Source organism: Nomascus leucogenys, chromosome 9 (genome assembly GCF_006542625.1).
Source record: "Nomascus leucogenys isolate Asia chromosome 9, Asia_NLE_v1, whole genome shotgun sequence".
NCBI lineage: Eukaryota > Metazoa > Chordata > Mammalia > Primates > Hylobatidae > Nomascus > Nomascus leucogenys.
In genome coordinates, this window is record NC_044389.1 from 23,012,992 (window position 1) to 23,037,484 (window position 24,493).

Below are 24,493 nucleotides of genomic sequence, written 5' to 3' on the forward strand. Positions count from 1 at the left end.
TTTGCAATTAGTCCTTGAGATACAGGTTGTTTTGTTTTCTAATATGCAGGGAAAACACAATAATAATAAATATGTTACCGTGTTATCTAGAGTAAAGGTTGTAGCAAAGAGACTCCAAAGGCAATGGTGAAACGTCTCCTGCCAGTAATAGGGCAGGTAGACATCTTCTACTTCCCAAGGTCATCCAGGGACCCAGGCTAGAAGGGCAGCTCTGCCCTCCTCTGGGGCACTGGCATCGTCTGCATGCTTAAAGCTGGGTGAGTGCATATCTAGGTTCCAGCTGCCAGCCGTATATTGAGTTTAGTGAGATGTCAGACTAAAAATGAAGTTACACACACACACACACACACACACACACACGTGTGTTTTATAAAGCCCAGGTGGCCTAGGCACACACACAGATAGAAAAAAAGCAGAGAAAAGGAAAACAGTTGTCCATATGTGCTGTTCCATTCACCAGGTTGATTTTGTCCTTCTTGCCTTTGAGTTTTCATGATGGGGCATTTGCTGGACTTGATTCTTTACTCCTTTTTGGTTCTTCGTCTTCTGTTTTTGATTCTCCTGTTTCATTTCCTGTTCTTTCTCCTTTCCTCACTGTCACTTCAGGAACCAGAGGTTTCCCCTCACCTTTGAGATAAGGCAGTTTTAGGATTTGACAACTTTGCCACAAATCTCTGACCAGAAGTTAAAAGGATGCTTCAAGCGCTCTGTTTCTACAATTTTACATCTCACATCTCAGATGGCTCCTCGGTGGCAGCGTGCACTTCCTGGCTCATCACTTTCCCCTTTTAGGTATTTCCCATGATCCTGGCCTAGTCTCTGTCTTGCTCATGGGTAATTTTAGCATCCCTTTTGCCTCTTTGCATTGATTCTCCCAGAACTGATCCTTAGCCTATCCACAGATACTCAGGGGAAGTGGATCTCTTCTTGCTGTCAGTAATGACCCACTGGTCAGCTACTTTCTGGTAATTCTCTCTTACCTCAAATCAGCATCAGTTATATTTCTCCTTAGCCTAACTCCAGAATAGACAATCCTCCGGCCATTCCTTTTCTTTCTTTTTTCCACTTTGTTTTTATACTCTTTCTTTAATTCTCTTGAGAAGTCAAGTAAACCCTCTCCATTTGATGATTCACCTGCCGCTGCAGGGTCTTCGTCAAAAGCCTCATTTTGCAATTCAATATTTTGGAAAGAGAATTCTGTGTTCTTTATTTTTAGAGTTGATTACTACTAAACAGACATCCTTCCCTGAAGTCGCAGTTTCAAAATTGTGGAAATACTTAGGGAGTGAGTCTGCAAATAAATAAGTCATCATTCTAATCTATGAAGCTTGAAAGATACATTTAGCAAATTGTATCCAGCATAACCCAAGGACATTGAATATTTTAAAAACATTTGAAAAGATAATTAAGGATATCAAGCAAGATGAATCAAATTCTCAAAATGGTTAGCTGGTATAAAACTCCATGTCCTTTAGAGGCTTTTCAATGTTCACTGAGATATTATCTCATCTATTTGGATAACTGGTAACACTCTTACCTCAAACCAGCATCAGTTATATTTCTCCTTAGCCCAACTCCAAATAAATCATCTAAACAAATAATATTTGTCATAATGCAATAAAAAACAATGGATTTAAGGTAAAAAGTACGTTTCCTGCTAGTTGGGTAAATTGCTTTACCTTGCTCAACCTTGATTTACTGTCTATAAAATAGGAATAGTAACACCTCTTTCTATCTAATAGTGCTGTTCTGGAATCAAAGAAAGGATATCTATTAGCGTTGTGAATACTGTATGGGCTTTTTCTCTTCTTATGCTATACTTAGCTGTGCACATGCCATCTCTGGATCAAACCATAGTCTTATTGACTGCAGAATATGTGGCTGACTGATCACAGCACCTAACCCAGTGCCCTTTTTGCAGAATAGCCTGAATAAATACTTTTTTATAAATAATGAACAAATCTCCATTTTAGATAAATTTGCCTTATTTAATTTTAACTCTTTTATTATATAATATGCTAAGTTTATAACCTGATAAACTCATGTTTTGGAAGTAGATGCATATTAAATCTTAGATATATGATGTATTCATCAGAGATCTCAAATGATTCTAGCAGGAGCTTTGGAACTGGAATGGCTCTTCAAAACTGACCCAGTTGAGGCAAGGGGGCTAGATCTTTGGACTGTGATCTGACCACTCATTGACTACAGGCTGCTATCAAAAAGGAGATGTAAACCTGGTAAGGCAGCGTCCACAAGCCAAAGGCAATTCCTGGAATACAACTAATCGGTGAGCTGTTAGCAGTCAAAATTCCCAGATGCTTGGAGGTAGAGCACCTCAGCTCTAAAAGGAGATTGTGTACTGCAGTATACAATACCATCCACCCTTTGTATCTTCTAGATATTATTGCTTTATATAGCGAGTTCAAATCCATCTGGAAACAGCTGTTGTTGGGTTCTAGAAGAACTCTTTTTCTGGGGAAATCTTATGAGAGGTCAGTGGAATGAAGTACTTCACCAACACCACCACTGTATTTAATCTTGAGGCCACAACTGTTACTCATTATCTTTCTCTTCTGTTCCCCATTCCAGTTTCCTGTCACACTCAGCCAAGCCCTCTGCCTCCTTCTTCTTCTTAGGAAGAAGCATGATTTTACTTTTCTTCCTCTGCACATGGGAAGCCCCTCAAATGGGAACTCTGCTCCAGTCTAACATTACCTGACACTGAATAGTGAGTTGGTCTAATTCTACATTAAGTGAGCAAGCCCCTTTGACCCTTTCCCAATGCTGTGTTCTTTGACCTACATGTATCAGTAATTTTTTTTTTTTGGCTTCCACCTTAATCTTTTAATCTTATTTCTCAAATAATGAGAACCTGGGTAGGAAGAAGGACATTATTCCATGGGAGATCATCCAAGACCACCCTTCTTCCATAAGGAATTAGGCTGCTGTAAATGTTTGCTAATGGTGTTGGTGATATTTAATGGGGCAAACACCTCTTCCAATTCTTCTTTCCAGCTGTAGACTGATCTGATTTTCAATTCAGTGGGCTTGGTTCTATCAGTGTTGAATCCTAACTCCATGGGGGAAGAATGTCTTACCATCTCTTGAATGATACACTGTTCCCATGTGTTCTGGAAGCTTCACAGAATGTTCAGGGAGTTTGCCCTCTTAGTGTTTGTCATACATTTTATTGCTCTCTCCTCTCCCTCAGACTCTGGACCTGCATCAAAGTACAATATGAGTGTCAGGCATCAGCCATAATTAAAGTAGTGTTTCTGCTAGTTCTGTCCAACTGTTTGTATGTCAAATTTGTGCATCACAAAACTTTCTCCTCATAGGATGAATTATTTCATGGGTAGTTATGTGGTCCTTTAGGGAAACTGGCCCTGTGAGTTCATGCCTCTATTTTTTCTGGTATGTACTAAATTCACCCCTCTTGCCTGAATCCCAGGTAACTACATGTATGCTTTTTAGAGCTGTACATTATATTTTCTTAGAATTCTGACTAATACTTGATGATTGGCCCGTTTTAACCTCAAAGCATTTATGTCTGTATGCGATGTAGCCCTAAATTGAGTCAAAGGAAATGAATGGAAAATACACGTTGCATGGCCAACTTGATTTCATGAAGTTTTTTTATCCGTTGTAAAATTTTCCATCACTTATTCTTTTTCTGCTTCTTGGCCCTCACCTCCCTTTTTCTTGTTGTTTTTGGCATTTTGTCTCCCAAGCTGTGCCTGAAATAAGCTTTTCACATATTGTTCTCATCTATAGCTTATATCTTCTTTTCCAGTCAGCTCTATCTCAAAGAACATCACAGGGTTAGAGAGATAACCTCTGTCTAATGTGGGAACTAAGTCAGACTGCATTGTGACGGAGAAATTGCCCTGTTTTTTTTTTTTTCCAGGATGGATCCATATCTCTTTAGAAATGGAATAAGGAACTATTTCTTTTTGAAAGAAATTTAAATTTATATCAATGTCTTTGTATTCATCAGGATAAAATTTCCTAGGGACTCTAACAAATAATTCCCACATCTCAATGGCTTTTATGATCACTCATAAAAATGCAAGTGTGAGATGCGTGGCTTTTCTTGGTAATTCCTTCATGTGCCTTCACAATGTCAAGTTCTTTTGCTTCCAGCAGTCCTCCTTCTAGAAGGAAGAGGGTGGAGAAGAGAGAACAATTAGGATGTCTTATTGCGAGGCCTAGAACTGGTGGCTATCCATTCTGCTCACATTTCACCAGATGGAACTCAGTTTTATGGCTTTTATAGTTCAAGGTAAAACATCAAGTTACAATTTGAGATAACGTAGCAAATTTAAGGTAAAAGAGCTGATGGAAAATCAATATCCAGTCAAATATTAACTGTATAGAAACATCCATAGAAGTTTCTATATTTGCCATCTACTTTAACAAGGACTGGGAAATGTAGTCTTCTTGGTGCCAGGGAGAGGGCCTAAGACTGGTGAACAGATAGACAGTCTCTACCACATCTCCTAGAACAAACAAAAAGAATAATTTTGGGACAATAACTATAGCTAAAGTAAAAAGATATGGATGTGAGCAAAGTAATATTAGTAATTAGTAGGACTGACTTATTCCAGCTCTTCTGGGCCCCAATAATACCAGAGTTTATATTTATTTGTGAGTTACAGAGAATGCAATTCATCCAATGTCAAGAAGTTCACAAAATAATTTGGTATACTTTGAATTCAATCCACTGTGTTGTGTACCTCTTACTTCTCTGAAGCCATAAACTTCCTCCAGGACAGAACAAACTACTCTCTCCTCTGAGCTCTCATAACACATTTTTCCTGTCTGTCAAGGGAAGGCTGAGATAAACCCCAAGAATTCCACAGGAGCAGAAGGAGAAGGGGCAGGATGTTCATGGTTCTTTAGCTTTACAGCATCCTATGAGGAGGCAGGTGTAGCTTGCCCTCACTGCTCCCCAATACCTCCCCTTGTTTTTTTAAATAGGATCTTTGGAAGGGAATAGACAGCACCCAGCTGATTTGGTGACAGCAGAGAGAGGGCTTGCAAGAGGAGAAAAACTTGATGTGACTTGATGCCTAGGGAGGTTGCATACAGTGCTGATATGCAAAGTGTCTCCCATTATGGGGAGGAAGAGCCACCATTCCCATTTGACTTTTTCCTAGGGATCTGAAGAGAACCCCTAGGCAGATCATCTATCAGACAATCTTATTTGTCTCTCCTTTACACCTCTTTTATAATGCTTATAGTCTATTTTACTACAATCTATTTGCACCCTTCTTCCCAAGAGCATAGTGAATTTATTTTTGCGTTATTATTTATCATTTCAGTGGCTCTAGCACCTAGTGAGGCTTATGGCACATAGCAGGTGTCATTACTGATGAATATGTTAATTTATCGATTATTAATTAGACTCTTTTCCAGACTACTTTAGCACTTCTTACTACCCCCATAGAAAATATAAATTGTAATCAATCTAGTCAAAATTATGGCAAAGAAACATTATAGGAAGTATCTTATTTAGCTCTTCCTATGGGAACGTGTTCTACCTATTAATTCTTCATAGTGGGTCATTTGTCTCATTAACTGACAGATTTAAGAAAAAAGCACTAGACTAGGAGTACAATCTGTTTTTATAGCTAATTCATACTGAGGGTTACAACGCAGGGGATAAAAGACGAAACCAGAGCGGAATGTGTTGATCTTACCGACTTAAACCAAGCCTACTGAATTTTTCACTTTCTAGGTTTGACTGGAATAGCAGCACATAGTTTAGGGGGATGGGAGAATATCTGAAATTTACATCATTCTGATTATTTTTCTCTATGTAAAAATAAAGGATAAAAAATCTTCACTCATTTTGAGGAGTTAAGGCAAAGATGATTGAACTGAAAAATGTCCCGAAAGAGTGACTGGCTACCTTAAGTCTTCAGTCCTATTTTTCTCTCTATTGACAAGAAGTGAACACTACAATCATCCCATCAGTCACATAGACCCACCTCCCACAGGAGGAGGGAGAATTCCTGCCCCACTGTTGATTTCAACACAGGCCTCCACGCTCTCTGCTGCTGTGGGTCGCCATGATGGTTTTGTTTGTGTTTGACAGCTTTTTTTTTTTTTTTTTCCTCATCTCTTGGCCTGAATCCTAGATTTTGGTTTTGTTTCCTGTCTGTAGAAGGTGCTTTGACCTTAGAGCTATTACTTGCTGCAATTCTTTTGAGTTTCTTGATCCTTGTTTTTTGTTCTCAGCCTGGATGAGATTTAAATTTGAAAGAAATTTAAATTTATATCAATGTCTTTGTATTCATCAGGATAAAATTTCCTCTGCAAGCCTCTGCTTTTGTCCAAGTTAAAAGTGAGATTTGAGAGAAAACATGTTGAATGTTTCATATACATGGTAATTGGAATAAACCATTGTCTACTGAAAATACTGCATAATTTATTTTGCATGTGGAAACTCTTGAAAGTGTATGCCTTAATCTTCCTCCAGTGCTACTACCTTCTATTTCCAAATTGTTTAATGAGCGTTTGTAATGGAAGGACCTCATCGACAGTATGTTAGAGCAAAGGACATTGCTGTAATTTTGGGAGCTCAGCCCAGTCACCTCAGATGTATCCTATATTGCTCTCTACTAATTATTCATCGAAGCAAATTGCTCACCAAGCATTGCCTATTCGCCCTGTCCTTCCCATTGCCTTGATTACTGCCCTATTTCAGGCTCAGATTCTCATTTGCTGGGCTTCAAAACCAGCCTCATATTTGGGTTTCCTTCCTCAATTATGTCTTCTTTTGCAAGTGTCTTTCATAGTAAATCTAGAATTACCCTTTTTAAAACACAAATAAATCATCTCCCTTCCATGAAGAATCATGACATAATGGGGAGTCTTTGGAAAGATACAAACCTAGGTTCGAATCTTAGATCTGCCATTCACTAGTTATATGTTGTTAGATACTTTTTTCCACTTGTTTCTGCATTTGTGGATCAATAAAATGAGCCTAACAATACTCACCTCAAAGAAGTTTAATGTAGATTAAACAGATAATACATGTATCCAGCACAGTGCCTGCCCCATAGTAGACATTCAGAAACAATTAAGACTTCATTCTTTTGCTTAAAACGTCAGTGGTTACCTATCCTGTAAAAGAAAAAAATTCACTCTTTTTGGAGTAGGCTATATCTTCTCTCTGAATCTTCCCTAAACTACCTTTTTAGCTTTCCCTCTTATACTTTCTCTTTCCCTATATATTCCAGCCAAACTAAATAAATCACTATTGTTGAACTACAGTATTTTTTTTTCCTGATTTCCAGACTTTTTAAGACTATTCCCTGCATCTGGAATGTTCTTACCTTCTTTTTCCCCTGGTTGGGTTATATTTGTCCTTCAAGATCCACCCTAACATCCCTTCCCTGTAAAAAAAAAAAAGGAAAAAAAAAAAAGGACAAAACAAACCAGCTACTATTATGACAAGTAAAAGTAAAAATGCAAGTTAAACATAGAACAAAAGCAAATCCAGTACTTTTCCTGCATGAACAAAGCCCATGTCTGTTATAATGTATTATTTGAATAGCTTTTTTACTAAAAAAATCTTCCAGGAAGTCTTAGAGTTTTTATTTGAGAAGTGAGGAGGCTGGTTTTTCTTTCATTCGAGTGACATAGAGAGTGTTCATTTGAAATGCTCCCTAAAATATGTGGTCATACTCAGCTAGGTGGCTCCTAGCTGACATCTGACCCTGCTTATGAGTTTGACAGGAGAGGGAGGGAAGAGGATGTAAACATTAAATTCTAAAACATAATAAACATGACCAACGAAGTTTTCTAAATTAAAACAATTTGCTTACAATACACTGTTTCTTCCTATGTAAATAAATCAGCTCCCTAATCCTGCAAGCTTGACTCCTTTCTCAGTCACCAAGTATACCATATAAACCTTCCCTAAATGGGGGTAATATTCCAAATTAAGGCATGGTTCCCATAGGTTTCTAAATGTGGTTCTTTTAGACTTAGATTGACATCCCCAGCCTAATATATCAGTTATGGAAGTTATGGAAGTTTTATAGTAAGTTTATATAGCCAACTCTAAATTACAGCAAAATCCTTTTTGGATTAAAATTTCAATTTGAGAAGTTAAAATATTAAAAGTATGACAGTTCAGTCATTCAAATTATCAAATGAGATACATTAAGATGCTTCACCAATGCTTTTTCCTTTTCTTTTCTCTTCTCTTCTTCTCCCTCTCTCCCTTCCTCCTGTGCTCCCCTCCTCTCTCCCTCTATCTTCCCATCTCCCTTTTCCTTTCCCTTTCTCCCTCTTTCTGTCTTTTTCTTTTTGTCCTGTTTTCATATTCAAAGTAAAGGAGCCACTGAGGAGTATATACCAAGTCAAATATTTACTGTAGAGAAACATCCATAGACGGTTTTGTAGTTCGTCTCTATTTTTGGTAGGAAGGTTTCATTTAGTTTAGGCATGTAGTAAGATATAAAATTTTGCTATTGGGATGATACAGCTTTAGCTTCAAGATGCTGTTATCAACAAAAAGGATAGAGTTATTTCTGTAGCTGACTGTTGATTTTTGTTTTATAGATGTTTTCATCCTAGTCTTGCAAAAATTCTATAGCTATATAAAATAATTTATATTGATGGCATTTTAAACCACCTTTTACTATATTTTTTCCCTCACAAATTTTATAGTTTTTTATTTTCAACAATAGATTGTCAAAGATTCCTACTAGTATAATACAGCCCATGTTTGCACACAGAAGCAAAGAAACTTGAACTTCATTCCATGTAAGCTAAATGGGTAAATATGTAATTTTTATGAGATGCCATTACCCACATTTTCATCTTCATAGATTCATAGCTTTCTGGGATAGGCATATTGGAAAGTACTGCAAAATAAGCTTGAGAAAAGTAAATTTTAAAAAACATTTTTGGCTTTTAGCCATGCTATTGTTTACTGCCGTTACTTTAGTATTACAAAAGAACATAGCCTGTGAACTGAAAATTAGATTGTCCAGTTGGATCAAATTTTTTAAATAGTAGATATCACTAGCTCTAATTATATTCTGTGAATGATCCAATGAAACAGTCACATCATAACAAAAAGTGACAATAGGCCAGGCGTAGAGGCTCTTAATCGCAGCATGTTGGGAGGCAGGTGAATCACTTGAGGTCAGGAGTTTCAGACCAGCCTGGCCAACATGGTGAAACCCCATCTCTACTAAAAATACAAAAATTAGCCAGGCGTGGTAGTGGGCACCTGTAGTCCCAGCTACTTGGGAGGCTGAGACAGGAGAATCACTTGAACCTGGAAGGTGGAGGTTGCAGTGAGCTGAGATCACACCATTACACTCCAGCCTGGGTGACAGAGTGAGACTCCATCTACAAAAAAAAAAAAAAAAGTGACAATAAAAATAAAATTATCTTTTCAAGTATTTTACATTATTTTGAATCTATGCAACCAGGATGACTCTTTTTTTTTTGGCCAAAATGAAGAGGCTGCATATTTTGATCTTCTGTCCAAAATCGGATGGTTTTTGGCATTTTATCAAGAGAAGAACCAGCAGCATTTATTCTATGACTGGTGAGTGTGTTAGACAGTTGCACTGCTTGCTCCTCACAGTCTTGAAGGCCTGGACTGTAATTAATATGACAGTCCTTGGAAACTACTTGGGAAGCTGAGGCAGGGGTACCACTTGAGACTGGGAGGTTGAGGCTGCAGTGAGCCATGATCACGCCATTGTACTCCAGCCTAGGCAAACTTGTCTCAAAAAACCAAACCAAAACAAAACACAAAACAAACAAAACCTTGAAGAACTGCTTTAACTTTGAAAACTGGAATGGGTTAGGAAGGGCATTTTAGAGAGTAGAGCATAACCAAAGGCTGGGGATAGTGAAGGCTTGGAATTATGTAAGATAAGGTGAATAATCCAGTGTGACTTCAAGGTAGGAAGGATACCCAGAGTTGAGTAATGAAAGTTATATCATGAAGGTTACACGGGGAGGGTTTTGAAGCCCAGAGGGAGACATTTGTACTTCATTTTATATGTCATGGGAAATGACATGGCCAAATCTGTGTTTCAGAAGATGATGTTTGTAGCTGTTCAGAGGATAAATTAAAGAAAAGAGACTGGGAAGACAAAGAACATGTCATGTGAATTGGCAAACTATGGGAGCTTGTACTAGGACAGGAGTAATAAAAAAGAGCAAGCGATCTTCTAACCACAGACACTGATTGTAGAAGAATGATTGGCAGAATTTGGTGATGGAATGAGTTGAGAGAGAGATAACTGATGATGATGATGCTTATTATCATTATTATTATTATCACTGGACTCCCAAGTTTCTCTTACTTAAAGCAGGAATAAAGCATAAAGTAGAACCAATTTAAACTGTCCCATGACAACTCAAGAATAATTCTGTTTGTACCTGATCTGCATATTGCCCCTTACCATTGCTGTGTGCCTGATGACTGGGCCAGTCCATAGTGAGATTATCCATACATTAACCATATTTCATTGTGATATGTGAGTGACTGATTATTGAATAAATATAAAGCACAGGTGCACAGGGAGATAAGAGCTGTACAGGCTATTCAGGAATGTGCATCATCTTGATGATTTTTCTGCTTTCTGTAGGTGAGCCCTACTTTGGAGTCTTTTTTCCTGCTTAGGTGACACTTAGGACTGCTGCAGACTTTAGTGATTTAGGAAATGCCTTCTGGTCAGTGGGTGGCAGTGTTACATAGAGGAAGGAGAATAGGTTGTAGTAGGGCAATCCTTGGTAGTGTGACTGTCCCTTAATTCCCAGGTTCTGAACCCTGGATTATAAAATCATCTTCAGAATCACTTGGGGCTTTCTTTTAAACATAGATTCCCATATCCTATCCTTTGGAGATTTGGTTCAGTCATTCTGGTATGGGACCCCAAAACAGGGATATGTGTGTGTTTTTTTAACATTCTAGATAATTTTGAGAGTTACCTAAAATTAGGAACTAGTGACTTAAACTTTCTGAGTCTCAGCTTTCACAGGATTGCCATGAATGTTAAATGAGAAAATATGTCTAGATTCTAGGAACTTTAACTCACAATAAAATATATGCTGTTAATTAGATTACTTCTTGAAATAACTTTTCTATCTCTTTTTAAAAGACTTCAATTTCTTATTGAACATGAAATCATATTATATTTGTTTGATTTTGTGCCTTGTGATAGCAGGGAGAAAAATTATGAATTCTGTCCAAACTAATACATAAAATATAGTATTCACTAGATAATAGTTTTAGATATTAAAGAGATGGTAGAAAGAAGAATCTTATTTGAATTATTTATTTTTAAAATCTGAAGAATAAATGCAAGTTTTTAAAAGTAGCAAGGACATGTAAACAGAAATTGCTTCTATATATTTTAATACAAAATCCACATGTATTATTAGCACCAATGATTTAACTTACAAATATATTCTGACTCCCTGGTTTTAAGAGCAGTAGCTTAAGTTAAATACACAGTTAATCTCTTCCAAAGTCAAAAACAGTAAAACAAAATAACACCAACAAGCAATAGTAGCAATGGCAATTTGAAAACATATACTTTAAGTTAATGGGACTTCAATAGCTCAGTACAAACTATATAATAATATGTAGCATAGATGTCAGTTGACCTTGATTCTTACAGTCTGTTGTAATCAGTTTCATAGCCTTTAGTCACAGTTTCTGTGTAACTAGAGTTACCTGGCCTTCCCAGTTCCGAGGGGCTTTCTAATACAGAGCTCCACTGTTTTTTATGACAGTACCACAGTATCTTCTTCCTTCTACGGTCTCTCTGTTTTTGTCTTGCTTATGCTTCTTCAACTCTGCGCCTGGATAACTTTCATGTTAATCCATTCTGAGTCATTTGTTCTTCTTGGCCTGTCAAGACACCCAAAAAAGGCCAAGCTGTTCACCCAGGGAGCCACACTGGCACATTCCTTCTGCACTTGATACTATCTTTTAATTCCCTTCAGCCAGGGACCAGTCACTTTAGGCTATTAGCCTGCAGGTCATTTAGAAGATTTAAGTAAATATCTGATTTGAGGAACCTGGGATAAGAGTCCTTTTCCATAAGAGTATATATGACTTTTTGTGCTTCATCAAAACACGTGGGGGTTGGTGCTTTAATCTTCTTGGCTGTAGATTCTCGAGTGCGGAAGTCAATATTGATCTAAAAAAGAAAACCCTGTTAGCTAATATATACTTCTTATTTACTGCAAATTTTATGATGTTACTGTGTTTTTTGAAGCACCTCAGAAAGTAATTTTAAGGCATCATTTAAATCAATTCAAATACCTCTTAAATGCCTTTCCAAAATCAGCTCTATACTAGGTGTGAAGGAGATAAGAAATATTACAAAAATGTCTTTGTTCCAAATTTCCTCATAGTATAGTTGGGAGAGGCAAAAGAAGCAGACATGAAAAATTTAAGTATCCACATAAGATGATCCATGTATCACAAAGAGTGATGTGGGCGTTTAAGATTTACAGGAGGAGAAGGCTCTTTTTGTTGCTATTTTCTGCTTGGACCAAGAATATTTATCTGGTAATACTGTTAATTGGAAATACTTTTGCTGCTGCGATTATATACATTATGCTAATCTGCATTTTCTTATCCAAAACGAGAGCGCTCATTAAGGACTCCCTGACATGCAGTTCTGGTCAGTAACAATACCCTTAACCCTTCCCTCACCCTCATCATGGCAGCTGGTTTTGTAAAATCAATCTCTTCATTCTACTGTGCTGAAACCTTCACCAGTACAGAAAATTAGATTCTCATTGCACTGAACTATATTTGTATACCTAAGTATGTAGAAGTAAAATTATATACCCCAAAAGGATTTTATCTTGTTGCATATATTGAATGTTATTTCTGCATATAGGGTCTTTTATGGAGAAACTGATGATGATAAGCTTAATACTCACTTGTTTAGCAGCATCTGAATGCACAAATGCTTTATATATCTCTTCTGCTTTGGAGGGCAAAAGATCAGACTCTGTTTTCTTATAGTCTTCACAAGCCAGCCAGAACTCAATATTCTCCTCACTGAATTCGGACTTTAGGAAACTTCCAAAGACATTTTGACCAGCTAAAAAGAAAGGAGGGATGGGTGGGGAGATAATTAAATTAAATGAACCAACAAATGAATAATTTGAAGAAGAAATTTGTAAGAAAAATACAATTGCATCCTATTCATACAAAGGTAAGAGACAGCTACTGCTGAAATAGCTGTGTTATAGATTGTAGAGATGAGAAGTCATTTGAAATTTCTTCATTCATAGAAGAGGAATCTGGGGCCAGACAAACTCATTCACAGTCACATTGCTACTTGATGGTGGCTACCGAACTATATTTTGCTTCTATCTGCTGTTTGAATTGAAATTCTGCTCCACTGAATATAAAACCATCTTTTATATATGCCAAATCTTAGCCAGAGTAGAGAGTGTTTTAGGGAAGCAAACACTGACAAAAGGCATTAACATCACAATAATTAGTAACTATAATTTTCCCATCTAATTTTATATTAGCCAGAAAATGTTAGGCCTATATATGATCTGTAGGCCTGATGTACTAATTGTGTTTGCTAGCATTTACTGAGACTTTTATATTGCACCATTTATGGTCCATATCCATGCCATTTATTTGTTTAGCTGAATTATAAACAAAGTCAGCTGAGCTAGAGTGAACAACGTGATTCCCAAATGAAGCTCCTTAGGGTGTGCGTGGGGAGAAAAGAATAATCTCACTCTTTAGAGATAGAGACCACACTGCTCATCTACACCTCTGAAAAAGGTCCTAATCTCAGTAGAATTGTAATGCCCAAGACAAGGGGATGGCAAGTTGATTTCATTCTTTATCTTCTCTCATCAGAAAATAGTCCACAAGACTATATGTGCTTAAAAATCCTTCTATCATATTTATGTCATAAAAACTATCATGTTACAATAATGCAATTATTTATGTTATGTATCTCAGCCACCTTCAAGGCAGTAAGAGACTGTCTTTGATTTTGAATCCTTGGTACCTCTACAATGTCCTCCACATAAGGGTGAGATGAATGATGAACGTATGAAAGATAATTTAATTAATTGAATGAATGAATCATATTTGTTACATCCAAGTGTAGAAAAATACATTCTTTAGGCAGATTTCAAAATGGCAATGTACATGTTAAAATATTTGGCTTACTTTTAAAATTTTTACATATCAGAATCCCAGCACAATGTTTAATTTTATCTCCATAATGATCTATGAAAATACCTAATTGTCTTGGCAAATTTGTCTAAAAGGAGTTGGCAGAATTGAATGCTAAGTCAGCATTATTAAGAGGCATACTATGCTGAAGTTATCAATAACTACTGACAAACTAGAATACAACTTTTTGCGTACTATCCTACCCAGAATACTGTATTTAGTGAAGCCATTCAATTTTTTAGAGTATTGAGCTGAACCCAGAAACATTCAATAGTTGTACTTACTTGGGTTGGCAAGAAGTTTTTCCAGAGATTGAGACCATTGCATTACTTCAGCAGTAGAAAGTCTGCAGGGGACAAAATGTACACACATCAGTCCATTTTTAAAATGTAAGCACAAATGAAATAAGAATGGCTGTTACACTTTGATAACTTCACAAACTAAAACTGTAGTTCTAATAAATATGTTAAAATTTATTCACAAAATGCAAAACTTCCCTTAGAGTTACTATAGTTATGAAAAAAAACCTGCCAATAAAGTTTGAAAAAAATTCAAATAGATAAAGTCCTATATGTGTGTGCACACATTTGTATTCAATTTACATTGGTACTGATACAGTCTAATTTTATTTGGCATGTTACTTAAAAGAAACGAAGTCTACTGTGCGCAGTATTGAACCCTTGCTGGGATATAGAGATATTGCATAGGCTTCTCTTGTAAATGATAATGATAGTTTAGCGTATTAGTGTACTTACACATCCTTGGACTTGGAAGATTTCATTCCAGATTCCAGATGTGGAATCATAGATCTCAGGTATGCTTTCATATCCATTCCACTACAAAAGACATAAAAGTGAATATTCATATTTCTTCAGAATTCATCTTATTTGTAAAAAGACATAGAATAAATTTCTCTAATGAATGAGGCAGTACTAAAAATGGTTGATACAACATTTTGCTATCTTCGGATAGAGCCCATTTTTATGAGCCCATGTAGAGAAAAACTCCTACCCAATTTAATGCCATATCAAGATTTATTTTTTAATACAGCTGAATATTACTTATTACTCACAACAGGCAATTAACTCCTCTGATCTGGCTAAACTAAATGCCCACATTCTCTTCCATTCATTCTCAATCCTTCTGCCATTAAATATAACTTGTTAAAATTCACAAAGTGAGACTCTGAACAAACTTACAAAGTCTTTGGCCTCCTTTTTTGCATTTTGTCGTCTAGAAGTGAATGAGTGGTTCCTTTCAATTCCTTTGGGTTAGCAGAGAAGAACATTCCTGGCATCTTGTCTAACTTTGGAGTGGAGATGGCTGCTGCGCACATGGTGCTCTTAGCAAATATGCGCTAGTCAACGTCTCTGCTGCTTTATATAGTAGAATGCAGACAGGCACTTGCTGTTTAAAGGAGTCTGTTTATCAAGTGATGTTACCACAGACACTGGAAGTTCCCCCTTTCTTGGTGTGCTGTGACGTGTATCTTGAAAAAAAATAAAAGCATACAGTGGTGTCTTGTGGTTGAAACTTAACCAAACGAGAACAGGTCACTTGATTAGAAAGAAAGAAAATTGAACATACAGAGGTACACACACATATGTCACATGTCTAAAGCATTAACAGCATCAGTCTTTGGTTCTGGAGGATATTTGTTTATTTTTAAAAAGTTGCATGTTTCAATAAACTGTTTCATTTGGCGTATTAATTTATCACATAGAAACTCACATAGAAATTCATCACATAGAGTTGTATCTTACTCGATGCTTTGGATAGTCCTTGACTGTAAAATTCATCTGATCAAAATATTTTAAGAGTTCTTTTCTTTTCTGCAGGAAGCAGTGCAAAGTAAACAAATAATTTTTGTTTAATTATTTTGCACATATCTGATAGGAGGGAAAGTTATAAGAGGCTATCTTCACATTTTCCCACTCCAATTCTCATCCCTTATTTCCATGGCAGGAAATTTCCATGTTAATATTTTCCAAGGCGTGTGCTAGACATCGACTGGCAATACATAGGATGATTTTAAGGGGTACATGGCTTTTAATATTATTTTCATATTTATTAAGAATATAACTAGTATATCGAACTTTGATTTTTGCATATTTTGCATATTAGGAAAAAATAAAGTTTAATTAAAACAAATCATAAATAAATAAATGTTTAATTGTATACAAATATGACATAATTTGTAAACATACTGATACTAAGGTCACAGTATCAGAGGAAAAACTGCTCAAGGTAAAATAAAAGTCTATTTGGATAGACCAATAATGTGTACTTCTTAGGTAATAACCTTCCACATTTTGGCAGTATCTCTGGAGAGATAACAGTTTTAGCTTTAATTGAGATTAAAGTTTAAAAGACAAACAAAACTCATTTATAAGGATAGAGATGACTAATCATTTATAAGGATAGAGAAGTTAGTAAAATATAAGCTTTCAAGGGTTTATATAACAAGTGTGGCTTATTTATAGAGTACCCAGTTTAACTTAAGCCTCCTTGGATTTTACTCCTGAAAGGACAATACTTTCCTTTAAAAGGACAAAAAAGCATTTACTTAGTGAAGCTTCTGATGGTATTAGGTAAAGCTGATAAAAGGGAGGGGAGTATTAATTTTTCTGTTCTGGTTCTATCATCAGGATAAAGAATATTTGAAGAAAACACATTTACAATATTATAAAATTCACTTATACACAGTCATTAACTTCACTATATGAGCTCATTATAGTGTATGTAACAAGCATCATTTTATGTTGGGAAGATAACATAAGGCATTAAGAAAGATAACTAGTGAGATGAGCTGGCCACTTTGGAAGTGACCCTAATGAAACCAATGAAGCTCAAAGACAGATGACATAAAGGCATTTGGTTGTATACTTCCTGTGGTTCAGTCCATACTTAATTTCCTGTTAAAATCTTCAACCTTGCTGATGTTTGTTGATCTAGTATCCTCTCACTCGTCTAGATAATGGTGAGTAAGTTATGTTAGAGTAAAATGATTTAAAAATTATTTTTAACAGCCCACTATTATTATCATCCAAATATACTGACAGTTTCCAAAGAACAAGAGCAGCAGCAAAAGTTATGGGGCCAAGTAAGTTTGGGAAATGTTGGGCTCCTAACTTGTTAAAGAACTAAACCCTCTTTAGATAGGGAAAATAGTTTTTTGAAATAATGTTTTGTTTTGACACTACATTAAGAAACTCTGGTCTGAGATCAAAATAAGTTTTTGCCTGGAGTGTATTTAGGAACTGCTCTGATGCTCCCAACATTTTGCTGCCCCATCCCAATACACATTTTGAAGCGCAAGCATTTACGAGTGCATGCTTCCACACTTGAATAGAAATATAAACTCTTGAAAGAGGGAGTCCTTTCAAAACTCCTGTATCACAATTGGCTGATGAGGTCACCTTAGTCATGCAGTAAAGCAGCTGCTCTCTCAGAGGCTGTTCGCTCGTCCATCCAAAGTCTGTGTGTTCCAGAGCAAGGCAAATTTGGTCAAGTTGTACCAGCAAGTGCTGACAAGTGCATGGCAGAGCATTGAAAGTTCTCTATTAATTTTAAAGAGAGTGCCACTATCTGGCCCCTGTTTGTAAACTTCACTAAGAAAAGATAAACTGTCAAATTGTAACTTTATTGAATCAATGACTTTGGTTGAAATAGTAGAGGATTTCAAAAACGTCAGTAGAAGAAACAGTGGGTCTCACAATCTGGGTTTCAGTTTTCCCTCTTTGAAACTGTGCTAAAACGTCTAGGTTGGAGTTTCTAGGAAAAGGAATACTTCATGTAGTCTTAGTGTTACCTTTTTTCTTTTAAAGAAAAATTAATGGACTTCATTTTTAGGGAAGTTTTAGATTTACAGTAAAATTGAGTGGAAAGTACAGAGTTCCCACATACTCCCCACCTTTCACCTTGCCTCCAGCTCTACCACCAGCACCATCCCTTGTTAGTGTGAAATATTTGTTACAATTGATGAACCTACAGCGACACAGCATTATCATCTAAAATCTATAGTTTACAATAGAGCTCACTCTTGGTGCTGTACATTCCATGAGTTTGACAAATGTATCATTATATGTATCCATCATTATAGTACCATACAAAATACTTTTCCTTCCCTAAAAATCCCAGTGTTATATTTTAAAATACCTAGGAGATTGGTTCAGTAAGACATTTCAGATTATGGCTGTTGATATTGATAGGAAAAATAAGGAAAATTTTAATCTTTGCTGAACTGATTTGAATTGAAACATTTGGTTTCAATTACTCCAATTACTGGAATACTAATAGGGAGTGCTTTCCTTAAACCTGATGTTGTTTGAACTTTTAAAATGTTGCTAAAATCTTGTTGTGGATATTAGAATTGTGAGACAAGGGGTAATGATGAGTATAATATTCTATTTTAAAATAAGAATGTATCCATACTGGAAAAGTCAGTGACGTGGAAAGATAGCTTGATCCATTGAAACAAAATGTTTTGATTCAGCAAACTTTAATTGCATCCCTACAGTGTATCACACATAAAGTACTGCGGATACAAAGATGAATGAATCTCTGTCTTAAGGGGTTCACTGTGTAGTGGGGCTGACAGATATTCGTGAGAGGTGCCATCAGAGAGGAATGTACAGAGAAAAGAACAGAGAGGAGTAATTACCTCTGGAAGTATGGGAAAGGAAGCAAAGTACTACTGTCTTTACTATAAAATCAACATGTATCTATTATTTGCTTGTTTCTGCATTTGTATTTAGCATCCCTTGGAAAGTTCAAATGGCTGCAATGGAGAAACTGGTCTTTAGCAAGAGACCAGTTTTATGTTGAAGGATCATGGAAAAATGGTTCCCATATGGACTCACAAAGCTTTCCAAACTTTCAAAAGGATTCTGAATGACTTTGTTGAATTAACATAACCACTCAGAGCTTTCTGGGTCTTCAAGGTTTATAGGTAAAGCTACTAAAAGTATTTCAGCTAAATTTCATAGAGTTTATGTGAAAATTTGAAAAAGCTGCAACAAAAGTGAGTTTAGAAGGATTTTTCTCTGTGTGTGTATAGAGGGTTGGTGAAAACTTTATATCATGTATGAATGAAAAGATTAAGCATTTTAGACTTGCTTATGATTTTGTTATGAAGAAATATGATGGGTTTTAATAAGAGCAAATATATGCAATACATTAAACTTCAATGATCTCAGTAAGTGCAACTGAGCAAGATAAGAATCTAGTTTCTTTTTCTCACTCTGCTCTTATCTTTCAGTCAACACTGACTGCCTCCTTTCTATAATTTGAGAATTTACAAGAAAATAGTATGTGGGACCTTCAGTGAACTGAGCTTATGAGATTCAATAAGCCTCATTCACCCTAAATCTAATTTTACCAGTTAAGTTCTTGATAATAGGCCCATGTTCCAAGACATTCTTGAAAGCACGGAGGAAATCTTTTGATAATATTATCTCTGGTATATTTATTCCATATTGGATTTATTTTCATTTAATGTCACACTATCACTTATAATCCTTTCAACAAGAGAGAGTAGTTATGTCTGACTCTAGACTGTGCTTTGCAAATAAAATTTCGTTAGTATGGAAGGAGGTGCCTTATTCCCAAACCCAAATAAATGGAGAGCTATGCTAAATGAACACTGACACATTATTTGGAGTTGGGATAGAATGTTCTGTTACATAACAATGACATAAATGCAAAAATGATGGAAGTGCTCAAATATCTGCATGTAGAGGATTTGGAAAGGAAGGTGATATAGTTTGGATCTGTGTTCTCTCTAAATTTCATGTTGAATTGTAATTCCCAATGTTTGAGATGGGGCCTGGTGGGAGGTGATTGGATCATGGGGGAGAATCCCTCATAGCTTGGTGCTGTCTTCACAATGGTGAGCAAGTTCTCTCGAGACCTGATTGTTTAAAAGAGTGCGGCCCCTGTCCCCTACAACTATCTCTCTTGCTCCTGCCATGTGAGACACCTGTTCCCCCTTTATCTTTTGCCATGATTGGAAGCTTCCTGAGGCCTCCCCAGAAGCAGATGCCAGCTGTATGTTTCTTGTGCAAGCTACAGAACCGTGAGCCAATGAAACCACTTTTCTTTAAATAAATTACTTAGTCTTAGGTATTTCTTTATAGCAATACAAGAATGGCCTAGTACAGAAAATTGGTACTGAGGAGGGGGGAACTGTTATAAAGTTACCTGAAATGTGGAAGCAGCTTTGGAACTGGGTAACAAGCAGAGGTTGGAAGAGTTTGGAGGGCTCAGAAAAAGATGAGAAGATGATGGAAAATTTAGAATTTATTAGAGACTGGTTAAATAGTCATGATCAAAATGCTGATAGTGATATGGACAATGAAGTCCAGGCTGAGGAGGTCTCAGATGGCAATGAGGATCTTACCGGAAACTGGAGCAAAGTTCATGGATGTTATGCCTTAGCAAACAGCCTGGTTGCACTGTGCCCCTGCCCTAGGGACCTGTGGTAGTTTGAATTTCAGAGTGATGATTTAGAGTATCTGGCAGAAGAAATTTCTAAGCAGCAACATGTTCAAGATGGGGCCTGGCTGCTTCTAACAACCTACCCTTATATGTAAAAGCAAAGAAATGACTTAAAGTTGGAAGTTCTATTTAAAAGGGAAGCAGAGAAAAAAAGTTTGGAAAATTTCCAGCCTAGCCATGTGACAGAATGAAAAAGCTTTTGTGGGAGAGGAATTCAAGCAGGCTGTGGAGCAACCATTTACTAGAGATTCTTGGAAAAGGGAGCCAAGTGCTAATATCCCAGACAATGGGGAAAAGGCCTCAAAGGCATTTCGAGGCCTTCAGGGCAGTCCCTCCCATCACAGGCCTAGAGGCCTAGCAGAATGGTTTTGTGGGCTTGGCCCAGGGCTCCACTGCTAGGTATAGCCTCAGGACACTGCTGTCTGCATCCTGGTAGCTCTGGCTCCAGACTCAGCTTAAAGGGTCTCAGATACAGCTAGGGCTGCTGCCTCAGAGGATGCAAGCTCTAAAACTTGGCAGCTTCCATGTGTTGTTAAGCTTGTGGGCACAGAGAGTGCAAGAGTGAATGAGGCTTGGCAGCCTCCACCTAGATTTCAGAGGGTGTGCAAGAAAGCCTGGGTAGCCAGGCAGAAGCCTGCTTCAGGGGCAGAGTCCTCACAGAGAACCTCTACTAGGGCAATGTGGAGAGAAAATGTGGCTTTGGAGCCCCTACACACAGTCCCCACTGGGGCACTGATGGGTGGAGCTGTGAGGAGGGGCCCACCATCCTCCAGATCCCAGAATGGTAGAGCCACTGGCAGCTTGTACTCTGTGCCTGGAAAAGCCACAGGCTCTCAGTTCCAACCTGTGAGAGCAGCTACTTGGGCTGCACCCTAAAAATCCACAGGGCATTGGGAGTCTACCCCTTGCTCCATTGTGCCTTCCATGTGGGACATGGAGTCAAAGGAGATAATTTTGGAGCTTTAAGATTTAAAGACTGCCCTGCTGGGTTCTGGACTTTCATGGAGCATGTAGCCCCCTCTTTTGGCTGATTTTTCCCTTTTGGAATGAGAATGTTTACCTAATGCTTGTACCCCCATTGTGTCTTAGAAGTAAGTAACTTGTTTTTTACTTTATAGGCTCATAAGGGGAAGGGACTTGCCTTTTCTCGGATGAGACTTTGGACTTTGAATTTCTGAGTTAATGCTGAAATGTGTTAAGACTTTGGGGGACTGTTGGGAAGGGACACTTGTATTTTGCAATGTGAGAAGAAACTGAGGCTTGAGGAGCAAGGGGCAGAATTGAAATAGTTTGGATATGTGTCCCCTCTAAATCTCTTGTTGAATTGTAATCTCCAGTGTTGGAGGTGGGACCTGGTAGGAGGTGATTGGCTCATGGTGTGTCTAGAATTGGTGGGTTCTTGGTCTCACTGACTTCAAGAATGAAGCCACGGACCCTCGCAGTGAGTGTTACAGCTCTTAAGGTGGCACGTCTGGAGTTGTTCGTTCCTTCTGATGTTCGGATGTGTTCGGAGTTTCTTCCTTCTGGAAGTTCGTGGTCTCGCTGGCTCAGGAGTGAAGCTGCAGACCTTCGACCTTCGCAGTGAGTGTTACAGCTCTTAAGGCGGCATGTCTGGTGTTGTTCATTCCTCCTGGTGGGCTCGTGGTCTCACTGGCTTCAGGAGTGAGTCTGCAGACCTTCGCGGTGAGTGTTACAGCTCATAAAAGCAGTGTAGACCCAAAGAGTGAGCAGTAGCAAGATTTATTGCAAAGAGCAAAAGAACAAAGCTTCCACAGTGTGGAAGGGGACCTGAGTGGGTTGCCACTGCTGGCTCGGGCAACCTGCTTTTATTCTCTTATCTGGCCCCACCCACGTCCTGCTGATTGATAGAGCCAAGTGGTCTGTTCTGACAGGGCGCTGATTGGTGCGTTTACCATCCCTGAGCTAGACATAAAAGTCCTCCATGTCGGCATCAGATCAGTTAGATACAGAGTGTCGACACAAAGGCTCTCCAAGGCCCCACCAGAGCAGCCAGACACAGAGTGTCAATTGGTGCATCCACAAACCTTGAGCTAGACACAGGGTGCTGATTGGTGTGTTTACAAACTCTGAGCTAGATACAGAGTGCATATTGGTGTATTTACAATCCTTGAGCTAGACATAAAGGTTCTCCAAGGCCTCACCAGAGCAGCTAGATACAGAGTGCCGATTGGTGCACTCACAAACCCTGAGCTAGACATAGGGTGCTGATTGGTGTGTTTACAAACCTTGAGCTAGATACAGAGTGCCGATTGGTGTATTTACAATCCCTGAGCTAGACATAAAGGTTTTCCAAGGCCCCACCAGAGTAGCTAGATACAGAGTGTCGATTGGTGCATTCACAGACCCTGAGCTAGACACAGGGTGCTGATTGGTGTATTTTCAATCCCTGAGCTAGACATAAAGGTTCTCCACATCTCCACCAGACTCAGGAGCCCAGCTGGCTTCACCTAGTGGATCTCGCACCGGGGCTGCAGGTGGAGCTGCCTGCCAGTCCCGCGCCGTGCGCTCGCACTCCTCAGCCCTTGGGTGGTCGATGGGACTGGGTGCCCTGGAGCAGGGGGTGGCGCTCGTCAGGGAGGCTGGGGCTGCATAGGAGCCCATGGAGGGGGTGGGAGGCTCAGGCATGGTGGGCTGCAGGTCCTGAGCGCTGCCCCGCGGGAAGGCAGCTGAGGTCTGGTCAGAAATCGAGTGCAGCGCCGGTGGGCTGGCACTACTGGGGGACCCAGTACACCCTCCACAGCCGCTGGCCCGGGTGCTAAGTCCCTCATTGCCTGGGGCCAGCAGGGCCTGCCAGCTTCTCTGAGTGCAGGGCCCGCCAAGCCCATGCCCACCCGGCACTCCAGCTGGCCCGCAAGCACTGCATGTAGCCACAGTTCCCGCTCGTGCCTCTCCCTCCACACCTCTCAGCAAGCTGAGGGAGCCGGCTCCTGCCTTGGCCAGCCCAGAAAGGGGCTCCCACAGTGCAGCGGTGGGCTGAAGGGCTCCTCAAGTGCCGCCAAAGTGGGATCCCAGGCAGAGGAGGCACCGAGAGCAAGCGAGGGCTGTGAGGACTGCCAGCACGCTGTCACCTCTCAATGGGAGAGGATCTTCATGATGGTGAATGAGTTCTCTCAAGATCTGGTTGTTTAAAAGAGTGTGGCACCTTTCTCCCCACAACTCTCTCTCTCTTGCTCCTGCTGGCACTATGTGGGACACTTGCTCCCCTGTCACCTCCTGCCATGATTGGAAGCTTCCTGAGGCCTACTCAGAAGCAGATGCCAGTGCTATGCTTCCTGTATAGCCTGCAGAACCATGAGCCAATTAAATTTCTTTTTCAAAAAAATAAATTACTTAGTACCAGGTATTTCTTTATAGCAATGCAAGAATGGCCTAATACAGAGGTATGTTTTAAATATTAGAGAGCAACTTCAATAAATGACTGTTAACTTTCCAAGTTTCTAATAACACTATTCCAGCGATTTTATTTGCTTTTGCTCTTACTAAACATTGAGGTGGCTAACAATAGAGACTTATTTGCTTTGCTTTTCCTCATTAATTATATAAGTTTCTTAGAAAAATCTCTCAAGCTTTCCTGACATGTTCTGTTCTTTCCAAAACCATGCCAGTTATTGCTGACAAACACATTAACTCCACTTCCTTCATGTCCTTTCTAATGCTTTGCTTTTGTGTCTATTTACATGTATCTATATATATAAAGTGTATACATTTATATAATATGTGTATATAATATATATACCTATATATTTTATTATTATT

At 38.5% G+C, this 24,493-nt stretch overlaps 1 protein-coding gene across 1 annotated transcript; it reads right to left on the reverse strand.

Moving 5' to 3' along the window:
- Positions 1-11,308: 11,308 nt before the first annotated feature.
- Positions 11,309-15,620, reverse strand: RGS1 (regulator of G protein signaling 1). The gene is made up of 5 exons (XM_030818730.1): positions 15,418-15,620; positions 14,974-15,054; positions 14,503-14,564; positions 12,949-13,112; positions 11,309-12,194 (listed from the first exon to the last, which is right to left on the reverse strand). The coding sequence occupies exons 1-5, from the start codon at positions 15,552-15,554 to the stop codon at positions 12,009-12,011; spliced, it is 630 nt and encodes a 209-aa protein (XP_030674590.1). The 5' UTR covers positions 15,555-15,620; the 3' UTR covers positions 11,309-12,008.
- Between the last annotated feature and the right edge of the window lie 8,873 nt (positions 15,621-24,493).